This window comes from Gekko japonicus, unplaced genomic scaffold (assembly GCF_001447785.1).
Source record: "Gekko japonicus isolate JY-2015 unplaced genomic scaffold, Gekko_japonicus_V1.1 scaffold1437, whole genome shotgun sequence".
Classification (NCBI taxonomy): Eukaryota; Metazoa; Chordata; class Lepidosauria; order Squamata; family Gekkonidae; genus Gekko; species Gekko japonicus.
Genome location: NW_015170324.1, coordinates 54,833 through 68,416, shown reverse-complemented (window position 1 = coordinate 68,416; position 13,584 = coordinate 54,833). Strand labels below are relative to the sequence as shown.

The 13,584-nt window shown below is 43.7% G+C and overlaps 1 protein-coding gene across 1 annotated transcript in view; it reads right to left on the bottom strand.

The window, feature by feature from the left end:
• Positions 1–11,062, bottom strand: part of SYTL5 (synaptotagmin like 5) — a 77,107-nt gene extending 66,045 nt beyond the window's left edge. Inside the window, exon 1 of the mRNA XM_015418101.1 lies at positions 10,944–11,062. Within this exon, the coding sequence (XP_015273587.1) occupies positions 10,944–11,062 (119 nt within the window). The remainder of the gene's footprint in view (positions 1–10,943) is intronic.
• Between the last annotated feature and the right edge of the window lie 2,522 nt (positions 11,063–13,584).

Genomic DNA, 13,584 nt, shown 5'->3' with positions numbered 1-13,584 from the left:
AAGAGTGTACATACTAAGGCTCCCAGTTCTCGCTTGTACCCAGAATTGAACTTTATTTGTCTTGTATGTGCAACTGGACTCAAACCTAATTCCTACGTGTGTTTGTTAACTCTTGTATTTGTATGCCAATTTACTGCCATTCACAGATATTTCTTACATCCAATCTCAGCTATAATCACCCAGTACTTATGCATATTGACTCTAAATGGCCCTTCCTGACAACAACCCCCACCCCACGCCCGTAGTCAGGATTTTTAACGTCGGGGAGGCATTTAAATTTCTTAGGGGGCACTGGCTAATCAAATTAAAGGAATACCCGGCTTCTTCCCTGCACTTGCCACCGCTTGGGGGCCCTGGGGTGGATGGGAAGTCGTGGGGCCTTGCCAGTAAGGCAGGGGGCCTAGCCCCGAGATACCCCACTGTAGCTATGAGCCTGCCCCACCCCCTATAAGTAATGGTTGAGGAGATTCTATTCCACTGTATCTCAGGAAGTGCACTTGCACACAAAAGCTTATACCGTGAATTAAACTTTGTTGGTCTTAAAGGTGCCACTGGACTCACCCCACCTGAATCTATTGTACCAATGGTAATTTTAAAATTTATTTTTCTCCTGCCACCTAGCAGAGTGGTGACAGACAGTGGAAGCTGCCAACAGAAGGTCTCTCACCATAGCAGAAGCTTTGACAACCCTAGCCATAAGTCAAATTATACCATCAAAAGAGATATAACTGCATATCATGGTTCGCCACACTGCAGTCAGAATGAGACTGGAATTCAGCTACTATAATACAGTTATAACCAGTGTTCCCTCTAAGCTGAGTTAGTGTGAGCTGGCTCACAGTTTTTTAGCCTCCGGCTCACACATTTTTGTCTTAGCTCAGGAAGGAGGGCTCCAGAGCAAACTAATTTATGCAGCAGCCTATTTGCTCACTCACAACTTTAATGCCGGTAGCTCACAAAGTAGAATTTTTTCTCACTCCACAGTTTAGAGGGAACATTGGTTATAACTGAGCATTTTACCAGATTTCTTTTCCTAGCCCAGTTATGCAAAGCTCTGCAGTAGCTCAGAGAGTGGAGTAATTTCTGACTTGCAAAATACTTGAAATAATTTTTTTATAAATTAGTACATTCATTTCCCCTAGAGCAGTGGTGGCGAACCTATGGCACGGGTGCCAGAGGTGGTACTCAGAGCCCTCTCTGTGGGCACGTGTGCCATCGCCCCAGCCAGGCCCAGACCATCATTAAAGTGTCAAATTTTCTGCCAAATAATTTTACGTAAATGAAAGCATTTGGGATTGCTTTCCTTACTTTGTTTGGATCATCTTAAGTTAATATATGAGTTGTTTTTTCTCAAGTAAAACCTCAGTATTCAGGTTAAATTGCCGTGTTGGCTCTTTGCGATAAATAAGTGGGTTTTGGGTCGCAGTTTGGGCACTCAGTCTCTAAAAGGTTCGCCATCACTGCCCTAGAGAATCGAAATCCCAGGAGATACAAATGATGATCTCAGATATAAAAATGTATGATAGCTGCTGCAAAAGTATAGATCCTTTATGATAATTCTAAAGATAATTTGTGTACTCTTCACTTTCCTCACAGTTTAGCATTTTTGGTTTACACCTCTGGTGAACCTGACAAGCATTTGACTGATTTGTACCCAGAAACACTGTTGCACCTACATTCAAGGTTGGCAGAAGCAATGGCAACAGGCTACAACAGTGACTTTTCAGGCCCCAAGCAATTATACCAGCTACTGACACTGAATATGTACCTGTACTGACTTTGAACATGAAGGGGATACATTTAACTGTTCATTTAGTTTGTTCTTAAATCAGAGCCTTTGTGTTCAGAGTCAGAATACCTCCAAGTGCCAAATGATGAGAACAAGCAACTAGTCATGCCTATGATGTACATTCTCTTTTCCGGCTCAGGCGCTTCTAGGCATCCCTTGTTGGTCACAAAATACAAACCTAGATGGCTTTGAGGGTTATACAGCAAAGTAATTATGTTTCTAAAATATCCTGATTTTCAAGAGAGGCCAATTGGGTGGCTGAGACCATTATAATGAGGGAGACCTCAGCCATCCCATGATATTCCCCTTGTACAGAATTTTTGATTTAAAAATGTTGGCTGGAAATCATATCATTTTTAGTGACTACAAATTTAAAAAATTGGGATAGTTATGGAAGCAAAGAATAGTTACAAAGAGTAAATCATGGTTCTCAGTTTTAATGATTGAGTAGTGGCCCACTGTCCGGAAGCATTTGCTTAGCCTCAGCTTATCCTTCCTTTCTCCTTCTGTTTGGGTACTTGACACCAGGAGCTGCCACAACTAGTGTCAGGTCACATGGGAAAGTATTACCATTACCATGAACATGATTCTGTGTGATCATTTGCCATATTGGAGAATAGGAAGGAATTTCCCCCAAGGTCAGACTGCCTACTGACTCTCCCCAACAGCATTTGGCTTGGCTCTCTTGGGTGAATCACCAGCAGCAATTACTCTGTAAGCACTTTTATGTACCTGCTGTCTACTTGTGAGTCACTATAGACTGGTTTGTGTGGGCTGATTAGGTAGGGGGATAGATAGATTGGCAGCTCTGTCCTTGGGCTGCTGAGCCTCCGCTAACATAGTCACTTTCTCTTTTCCAGATTTATAAACAGCATCTTCTACAGCAAAGAACTAGAAGAAAGCCAATACAAGGCCAGTCTTAGAAATTACTGAAAGTAGCCCAGATAATGGTCTATAGGTGCTTGATGAAGCTAAAAGGCCTGGGCCTAACAAATATCTGCTTGGGAGACACTCTCTGGAAACCACAGATATGCAGTTCCAAGGTCCTGAGAAGGCCAGGACACAAATGCGATCGAAGATCTAAACATCACAGTGTTCAAGTATACCAGAACCTTAGTTCAGCATAAAGCTCATTCAGACAGATGTTTTTCATATGAATTTCCTTCCATATTTTCTTCCAGTGTCTAGAAGAGTGAATCACTGAATGAATGTGACAATGTGCTCTGATTTCAAAATAGGAAGAATTAAGTGTTCCAAGAGCAGAGGAAATGGAGATGGAGGAGGTGAATGAGTCAGACCTTAATCCACCATCAGCACAGCCTCTGAATAACTACTGCCTAGTTAAACAGTACTAAGAAAACAAAACATGATGTATATCAGGAGAATGTATTCATTTTCGGCTCAGTTACAGAAGCGGCTCAGTTATAGAAGCGTTTTTTCCAAACAGCAGAAGAGCCTTAAAAATCAGACAGCAAATATAAGCAAACAAGTAAATCACATTGGTCAAAAGGCCCATTGTTCAAAAGGCTTTGTGTCAGATACCTTAGTACACTGGATTTTACATCTTTCCTGCCCCAACTACTGCAAAATAATTGTGATATCTTGGTGCCTCCTTGAAAAGAATGCAAGGGGTTGAAATGAATTGTATCAGGAATGTGCTAAACAACTCCTATTCCAATATTTTATGCATTTTTCATCTTTCTCCTCCCCTTGATAACTGGCGCAGCAGGTGTTCAGAACTTCAAACACAGAATTATGCTACACAAATACATATTAAGGAGACGCCCTATTGTAGTTTTACCTCCTTCCTAGCTACCTTGAAAACAGATGGTGGAGTTCCAACTGAAAATGGAGAATTATGTCATGTGCAACTGTACCACATCTCCATTTTCAAGAGAGGTGTGTGTTATTAATAACTAGCCAATCAAGCATATACATGAGATGAACAAAGGCTTCAGCCAATAAAGATAAAAATAGTAACTGGACCATGGTTTAAAAATCACTTTTTAAAAAGCAAGTTTTAGGAACCAGATTCAAATTTCCAGGAATTAACTTACCTTATTTGCAGTACTACTTTAGTATGGCAGAACAACTGGCAACTCAGATAGCCAGATAAATACACGTGCTATTTTACATTGAGGTGGAACTAAAGAGGAGAATAAGTTAAAGGAAGAATCTGGGACAACCAGAAGGTCCTACCAAAATCTAAACATTCATGGGCGCCTTAGAATTTGTTCCCCTACTTGCTCTTCTTTCTTCCTGCCATGCAATTCTGCTGGCATCATAAGCTGAGGGTCACCGATTACATCCTGTTCAACAATCTCTTCAGACTTCTCACAGCCCACTCCATCCATGGGGTGCCTAACGCAGTGGATCAAGCTGTTGGTCATATTGATTTTGTAAGATATGTGTTTGGAAACGGGCATTTTCTCCTGTGCGCAGGCTAATTTGCTACCTATTAGGTAAATCCTCTTCAACTCTCCCCAAGAGATTTATTGGCTTTTAGGCAGAATATAATTGGTAATGGGCTAGAAAAAGAATAGAGGACTTCTGCAAAACTCAAGAACGACTTCACTGCTGTGTAATTTTCAGTTGGATCTATCATTTGTATTGTGTTACTTTCCTGTTTGAATAGCAACCATCTTGTTATATTGCCAGCTTGGCAGGAAGCATGCTGATTTCATTTAGGCCTTGTTAATTTTACCACCCCCTAATGTTACATCCTAGTCACCTGTTTTCTTTAACAAAAAGCTTTTGATACTAAAAAGGGAGAGGGAGGGAGGAAAGGGAGAATGTAAACATAATTACTGTACTTTATCCTATACAACTGGACTAAAAAGCTGCACTGTGGTGGTTAATAAGCTAAACCATTTTAAATGGAGCATAATGATTAAGCAACATGCCCCCCATCAAATATTAAAGAACAAGGCAGTCATCCTAGCCTACAGCAATTTGATCCATGAGTCACCAGGGAAGGCATGCTATGAACTTCGACGAACGGTGAGTTAGGTAGCAGTAATTATAAAACGTTGTGCCTTAAAAATCCCTAAAAATAATATCTGAACAATAATGTAAGCACTGGAAAGGATGCAACCTGCAATGATGTCAAAGTAGCCCCCCCCCCGAACCAACAGTCAATTTCAACTTGCCATTTAATGCCAGCCCCTTAATGAAAGCCTCACAGGTACCTACTAACTCCTCAGTTACCAAAACAGGGTTGTACTTACCTGTAACTGTTGTTCATCAAGTTGACTTCTGTGCAGGCACACATTGGGGACTGTGCATGCGCAGGTGTGCTGACAGAGAGAAATTTCTAGCTTCTTAGGAGAGAGAGGGTGCCTCTGGCCCTCGGCACGTGCCCAGAGCATTTCCTGCCAAAATTGAACCGAGGAAGAGAGGCGCCATTTTCCCTCAGTCCTTCCACACCACTGAGCCCCCATGAGGCGCAAAGTGCATGCCACAGAAAGAGCTCACAGTGGGGCAGGAGGGAAGGAATGTGTGCCTGTACAGAAGACTACTTGACGAACAACAGTTACAGGTAAGTGCAACCTTGTTTTCATCTTTGCTCTTCTGTGCAGTCCCACATTGGAGAGAGTACCAAGTTACTCAAATGGAAGTGGGTGCAGAGCTGTAGTCAAACAGAGAGTGTAGGATTGTTCTTCCTATGGCAGCATGTCGACTGTGTAGTGGCGAGTGAACATGTCCTCCAAGGACCAAGTTGTGACCTTACACACCTCTAGCAATGGGATGCCTATTTGGAATGCTGTAGATGAGGCTTGTGTCGTAGTGGAATGCTCTTGAAGTGATAGAGGGCAAACGACACTAATATGCTCATAACATAACCTAATAGCCCAAGCAATCCACATGGATATGGTCTGCAAAGATGCTGTGCATCCCACCCAAGGGCCCACAAAACAGACAAATAAAGAATGACCCTTCTGAAACAGTTTAGTGTAGTGAAGGTAACACAATAAAGCTCTTTTAACATCCAAAATATGTAATGCTTTTTCTGCTGGGGAAGCAGGGTTAGGAAAAAAATCCAGGCAAGGAGACAGGTTGGGTCAAACGAAATGTGGAGACAACCTTACACAGAAATTCAAAGCCAGGATGGAGCACCACATTGTTGGGGGAAAACTGAATAAATGGTGGGTCATCCCTAAGGGCAGCCAGCTCCCCAACCCTCCTAGCAGAGGTGATGGTGACCAAAAAGCACACCTTAATAGAGAGGAGAGAGAGAGGGCAGCTGTGAAGCAGCTCGAAGGGGGGCATCATCAGCTGAGACAATGATCAATGATTTGGATAAAGAGACAGAGGGAATGCTTATTAAATTTGCAGGTAATACTAAATTGGGAGGAGTAGCAAATACGGTAGAAGACAGAGTCAGGATACAGGAAGATCTTGACAGGCTGGAAAACTGGGCTAAAACAAATAAAATGAATTTCAGTGGGGATAAATGTAAAGTTCTGCATTTAGGTAGGAAAAATCAAATGCATAATTACAGGTTGGGGAGACTTGTCTTGGCAGTAGTATGTGCAAAAAGGATCCAGGGGTCTTAGTAGACCATACACTGAACATGAGACAGCAGTGTGATGTGGTTGCTAAAAAGGCAAATGCGATTTTGGGCTGTATCAACAGAAGTATAGTGTCCAGATCACGTGAAGTCATGGTACCGCTTTTCTCTGCTCTGGTTAGACCTCACCTAGAGTATTGTGTTCAGTTTTGGGCACCACAATTTAAGAAGGATACAGACAAGCTGGAACGTGTCCAGAGGAGAGCAACGAAGATGGTGAGTGGTCTAGAGGAAAGGTTGAAGGAGCTGGGTATGTTTAGCCTGGAGAGGAAACGACTGAGAGGTGATATGATAACCATCTTCAAGTACTTGAAGGGCTGTCATATAGAGGATGATACAGAGTTGTTTTCTGATGCCCCAAAAGATTGGACCAGAACCAACGGGTTGAAATTAAATCAGAAGAGTTTTCGGCTAAACATTAGGAAGAACTTCCTGACAATTAGAGCCGGTTCCTCAGGCTTCCTTGGGAGTTGGTGGGCTCTCCCTCTTTGGAGGTTTTCAAACAGAGGCTAGATGGCCATCTGACAGCAAGTGGATTCTGTGAACTTAGGCAGATCATGAGAGTGAGGGCAGGAAGGGTTGCCTCAGTGCTTAGTTCTTGTGGCCCTTTCTTACATGTCCAGGGAAATGCTGATTGCCACTTTGGGGTCCGGAAGCAATTTTTCTCCAGGCTGGTTTGGCCAGGGATCCTGGAGGTTTTTTCTCATCTTCTGGGTGTGGAACAGCAGTCACTGCAGCTGTAGAGGGAGAGGTATTTGTGAATTTCCTACCTTGTGCAGAGGATTGGACTAGATGACCATGGAGGTCCCTTCCAACTCTACAATCTTATGATTCTATGACAACACCAGGGACAAGGACCATTAAGGTACCACATGTGGTCTTGGAGGGCACAGTTTGGACAAGCCCTTAAGAAACTGCTTAGAAATGTGATGGGGGAAAACAAATGAACTGTCAACAAAATCATGGCTGAAATTGTGGCCAGGTGTACATTCAAAGAGGAAGGAGTGAGACCCAGGTCCCTAAGGGACAGGAGATACTCCAGAACAAGGGGCAAAGGCTCAACCCTTTGTTTTTGTCCAGAGAAGTTATCCCATTTCCAACTGTAGGAGTTGCAGGTCAACGACTTCCAAGAATGGAGGAGCACCTCCAGCACCCCTGAAGAGAAGGCTAATTCAAGGGGTTCAGGAGCCACACTGTCAAACGCAGCTTGGCTACATCCTGATGCCTGAGGGAGCCGTGGAGGAGAAGATCTGGCACAGGCTGTAGTGGAATACAGCATCCCCTGGATAGGAGCAGCAAATTTGCGAAGCAGGCCTGCTGAGATCTAAAAGAGGCAATCAGAACACAGTGGGTGCCCTGGGCTCGGACCCCAGCTACTACCCTCCTGATCAGAGGAAGAAGAGGAAAGGCATAGAAGAGGGGGGCCCCCATCCAGGGGACCCAAAAGACATCCCCCAGGGATTGTGCGCCTTGCCCAGACCCTGAGCAGAAAAGCATTGCCTTGGCATTCTGAGAGGTAGGAAAAAAAGATCCATGGTTGGGAAACCCCACCTTTAGAAAATGGGGAGGATGTACCTCTTCAGTAGGGACCACTCATAGTGAGGGAGGGTGAACCTGCTTAATGCATCTGCCATGGATTTGTGGACCCCAGCAATATGAATTGCATGAAAAAGGACGTCGTTCTGACTTGCCCACTTCCAAATTTTTGCAGCTTCTCCACATCAAACCCGTGCCCCCTTGCTTGTTGACATAAAATTTGGCAGTGGTGTTACCTGTCTGCACCTGTATGTGTTCATTGTGGAGCAAGTCTGCAAAAGAGAGCATAACGAATTTCCCTTAGATTGAGAAAGTTGATGTGCATAGTAACTTCATGGTTGGACCAAACCCCTTGCACAGTGACATCCCCACAATGTGCATCCCAACCCAAGAGGGAAGCATCTGTGTGGGTTGTGGGTAGGGAGTTGTATCTCAAATGGTACCCCCACCAACAAGTTAACATCTGAAGTCCACCACAGACAGGACCTAACAATAACCCTGGGAATAGACAGGCAGGTGGGATTAGGCATTGAACCCAAGTTTGGTGTAGTGGTTAAGTGCGCGGACTCTAATCTGGGAGAACCGGGTTTGATTCCCCACTCCTCCACTTGTACCTGGCTGGATGACCTTGGGCAAGCGATAGTTCTGACAAGAGCTGTTCTTGAAAAAGAACAGTTTCTGTCAAGAGATCTCTTAGCCCCACCTACCTCACAGGGTGTTTGTTGTGGGGAGGGGAAGGGAAAGGAGTTTGTAAGCCGCTTTGAGACTCCTTTGGGTAGAGAAGGGCGGGGTATAAATCCAATCTCCTCCTCCTCCTCTTCCTCTTCTTCTTCTACTTCTACACAAGAACCAGTTCTGCAGAGGGTGTAAATGCAAACTGGCCAGGGGGACTACAGCAGTTGTTGAGGCCATAAACCCCAAGAGTCATTGCACTTGGAGTGCAGATTGAAAGAGGTTTGACTGGAAGCTGGAAACCAAGGCCCTAATAGCACTAAGATGGTTGGGTGGTGGGTATGCCTGTCTCCTAGAGAAGTCCAGATCTGCTCCAATGAAGCGAATTACATGACAAGGAATCATCTTAGATTTCTCCCAAATGAATGCTAATCCCAATTTAGCTACCACAGCAAGGGTAAGGACCACACAGTGATGCAGTAGGTCCTCTGAGGATGCAGTCATATAGATAAGAGAAAATGGTAGGAGCATCAGAATACAGCGCTAACAAAATCTTGTGCTTGGGTTTAGGGTTAGTAGATATGACCTCAGGATCTAGGACTTTGCCATTCTGAGCATCTGTTTGGAAAATACGTGTAGGTCTTCAGTTCGTGAAACCAGAGTGGTGTCCCTAACTGCCTCATCTGAGGGGAAGGATCAGTGGCAAGCTCTCAATTGAGTTTGGAACAGTAGCCTTTCTCCTAGTTGGAAATGCTCCTGAGTCATCAAAGAAGTTCCAGGGAGAATGTGTGGGATTGGAACGGAGGCTGATACTTGCTTATGTGAAGGGACTTGGATCCAAAGGACGTGGCTCACTCCACTGCTGAGGGCAAGGTGGATACCCACACCAATGGCCCTGCTGATATGGGAACTGCTACAGACCTCCCCACCAGGGTTGCTAGGGAAATGGCTGAGAAGGCATCATCTGCTTGTCCTGTTGCGTTGGAGCCGACAGTTGAGGAGCTGGAAGCTATTTCTCTATCAGTGCCAACACTGCTGGAACTGAGGTGGGTGCAACCTCTGAGTCAGAGTTGAAAGGGTCTTGAAAGTGCAGTGAAGGTGTACACAGCACCAGGGACAGGACATCCTCTGAAAGTATCAGTTCTGGAGAGTCTCAGATCAGAGTCTTCAGTGGTCTGTCAGGTTGCTTGGGGCAGCTCAGAGCCAAAGTTTTGCCCGAATGCTTGGATTTAGAACATGCTTTATTTGCTCGAGGCTCAGAGGAGCTCCACTGGGCTGTGGATGGTTCCAGAGATTGGGACCGACGTTGATGTGGATCTAAAGTCAGAACTGATTGGGCCAAAACCACAGATTCAGCTCTTGGTGCAAGTTTGCACATAGTAAATGAATTCTCTGCCAGTTTATCAGAACTTGAAAGGGTGCATTACCATAGGGCAGCTTTTAGGTGAGATGCTCTGTCTACCTGGGCCTTGGGGGTAAAATGGTGGCAGAATCAGCAAGAACCAACATCTGTGCGGGGCATTTTCATGCCACATTGCATGCATTTTTTAAGCAAAGATTTTGGGGTCATAGTAGAGACACTAACGAGAAAAGAGAGTATTCCAGCGAAGATCCAATCAGAAAAAACACAGAAAGAAGAGAGCCAGGGTAGAACTGTCGCCCTCAGCTCAACAGCAGAAGAATAACTGAGAGGAAATGGTGCCTCTCTTCCTCGACGCGGTTTCAGCAGAAAGTACTCTGAGCACAGGCTGAGGAGGAGGGGTGCCCTATCTACTCCTAAGAAGCTAGAAAATTCTCTCTGTTGGCAGGCCTGCACATGTGCAGTTCCCAATGTGGGACTACACAGAATATTGAAGACGAATATCAAGATACTGAAGTCCTAGCTGTTGGAGCTCTTTCTTAATGATCATCAAATAATTCTGTTATAATTATATTGCAGATTTTCTGCCCTAGGGACACAGCTATTATGATGAAAAATCTTTTAAAAGATCTTTTAGCTCAACCTACCACTCAGGTTGTTGGGGAATTAACTTTATGATCTTAAGAGCCCCACTGAATAGACCTGAGCAGGATTCTGAGTAGACCTGCTAAGGATTGCTCTCTAAACTAGATGTTATGCTATCCATGGATTGGGCATGTAGATGCCAACACCATTTTAGAACTGAATTTGGCCATTTAAAAATGCCATGAAGGCCATGGTGTGGTGGGACCAGGCAATCTTGCTTCCCCTCCCTGTGCTTGTTGAAAGAGAAGTCAGTTTGGCCCTAAGACTGTGATCTGCAATAGTTCAAAGCAGGATATAAATCTACCAAAATTAAATGACAGTACCCGCAAATCTAGAATTCAGAAAAGAGCAAAGAATTTTTTTTAAATTACCTGATTCTCTTATCTTCAATTTTTTTCAAATACTCATCTCTCTTCAGAACCCCCAATATAATTTCCTTTTCATGTTCCAATAAAAATGACAAATTGATTATCTCCAAATTTTTAGACATGTTTCTTCGGTTAGATTATTTTATAATGTGGGGGAATGTGTGCTGAGGAGCTCAAAGGCACATCTTCACAAAGGAGAGACAGATACCAGCAGATCATCTGAGAGGACCTAATTAGTGCATTGAAGCCAAATATCTTGTCTTTATCAGAAGAGTCTCTGCTTCGTACTCATGAAGGAATCTGATCATTTTACTGACTTCTGAGTGTATGTTACAGCTTGACTGGAATTCCTGAACATGCTGGTCTTCATTCACAGACCGTCCTTGAGGTAATCATTCGGCATAGTCAAGCCACAGAGATTTCCAAGAATCTGGTTATTTTTAGTCTTGCTGCCTGAAAATGAAAACAAAATATTTTGCCATGAACAACATTTTGATTAAGCAGCATAAATCAAGTGGTGGCATGGGGATTTCTATAGAGGGAAAAAAATCTAACAGTGTGCATGTTGGCAGCTTTTATCTTGGATACTTATGGCACTTAATACCACAAATTAACATATTTCCTACTAAAATTAAAGTAGGTCAGTTTATGTCCAGCATAGTATGAAGAATTTTTGCAAGGACCAAGTTCAACCACTTCTCACTTTTATAGATCAAGGTACTTGAGGCTGAATTAACTAAAGATTGGCATGTAGTGCATGTATAAGTTCATTAACAAAATGAAGAATCAGTTCTGGCTATGTATCAAGTTCACTTTTTATTACAATTGGATTCATAGCAAAACAGTCATCTGATTGCTTCACCATTTTCAGAGTATACAGTCATACTAATTACTGCACACGAAAAACTGACCTTTCGATACATCACAATAATCAAATCTTAGGATAAAATCCGAAGGCAACTCTGAAACCTACTTAGGAAAGCAACTAAATCATTCATAAGTGTAACTCAAAGATCATTTTCTGCTGATGCTGCACTAGTGTTCACCTATCACCACAGCAAAAATGGCAGGCCAACACTGAGAGCACGTCATGAGAACGTAAGAACATAAGAGAAGCCAATGTTGGATCAGGCCAGTGGCCCATCCAGTCCAACACTCTGTCACACAGTAGCAAAAAATACCAGTTGCCATTAGGAGGTCCAGCAGTGGAGCCAGGACACTAGAAGCCCTCCCACTGTTGCCCCCTGTTGCCCCCCCAAGCACCAAGAATACAGTGCATCACTTGCCCCAGAATGAGAGTTCCTATCTATACCTTGTGGCTAATACCCACTGATGGACCTCTGATCCATACGCCTATCTAATTCTCTCTTGAAGCTGTCTATGCTTGTAGCCGCCACCACCTCCTATGGCAATGAATTCCATGTGTTAATCACTCTTTGGGTGAAGAAGTGCTTCCTTTTATCTGTTCTAACCCAACTGCTCAGCAATTTCATTGAATGCCCATGAGTTCTTGTATTGTGAGAAAGGGAGAAAAGTACTTCTTTCTCGACCTGCTCTATCCCATGCATAATCTTATAAAGCTTGATCATGTCACCCCTCAGCCGTCATTTCTCCAAGCTAAAGAGCCCTAAGTGCTTTAACTTTTCTTCATAGGGAAAGTGTTCCAACCCTTTTATCATTCTAGTTGCCCTTTTCTGCACTTTTTCCAATGCTATAATATCCTTTTTGAGGTGTGGTGACCAGAACGGTACACAGTACTCCAAATGCACCATCGATATTGATTTATACAGGGGCATTATGATACTGGCTGATCTGTACATACATAATACATGCTTATGCCCCTTCTGTTGTCGGGAATCCTCCCCCCCCATGACAACGGGCAGATACATACATAATACATGCTTATGCCCCTTCTGTTGTCGGGAATCCTCCCCCCCCATGACAACGGGCAGATACATACATAATACATGCTTATGCCCCTTCTGTTGTCGGGAATCCTCCCCCCCCATGACAACGGGCAGATACATACATAATACATGCTTATGCCCCTTCTGTTGTCGGGAATCCTCCCCCCCCATGACAACGGGCAGATACATACATAATACATGCTTATGCCCCTTCTGTTGTCGGGAATCCTCCCCCCCCATGACAACGGGCAGATACATACATAATACATGCTTATGCCCCTTCTGTTGTCGGGAATCCTCCCCCCCCATGACAATGATCCACGAAAGGACTTGTCCTTTTATCCCGTGACTATTGAGCTTACTTAGGAGCCAACTTCTATTGTGTCCCCCTTATCCATATGTTTGTTCACCCCCTCAAAGAACACTAACAGGTTAGTGAGACAAGATCTTCCCTTACAGAACCCATGCTGAGTCTGCCTCAATAGTTTTTGTTCATCAATGTGCCTACTAATTCTTTCCTTAATAACAGTTTCCACCAATTCACCCAGTATCTACCTCAGACTGACTGGCCTGTAATTTCCTGGATCTTCTCTGGAACCCTTTTTAAAGATGGGAATAACATTAGCTACCTTCCAGTCCTCAGGAATGGAGGCAGATTTTAATGAAAGATTACATATTTTTGTCAGGAGATCCACTAGTTCACATTTGAGTTCTTTCAGAACTCTTGGATGTATGCC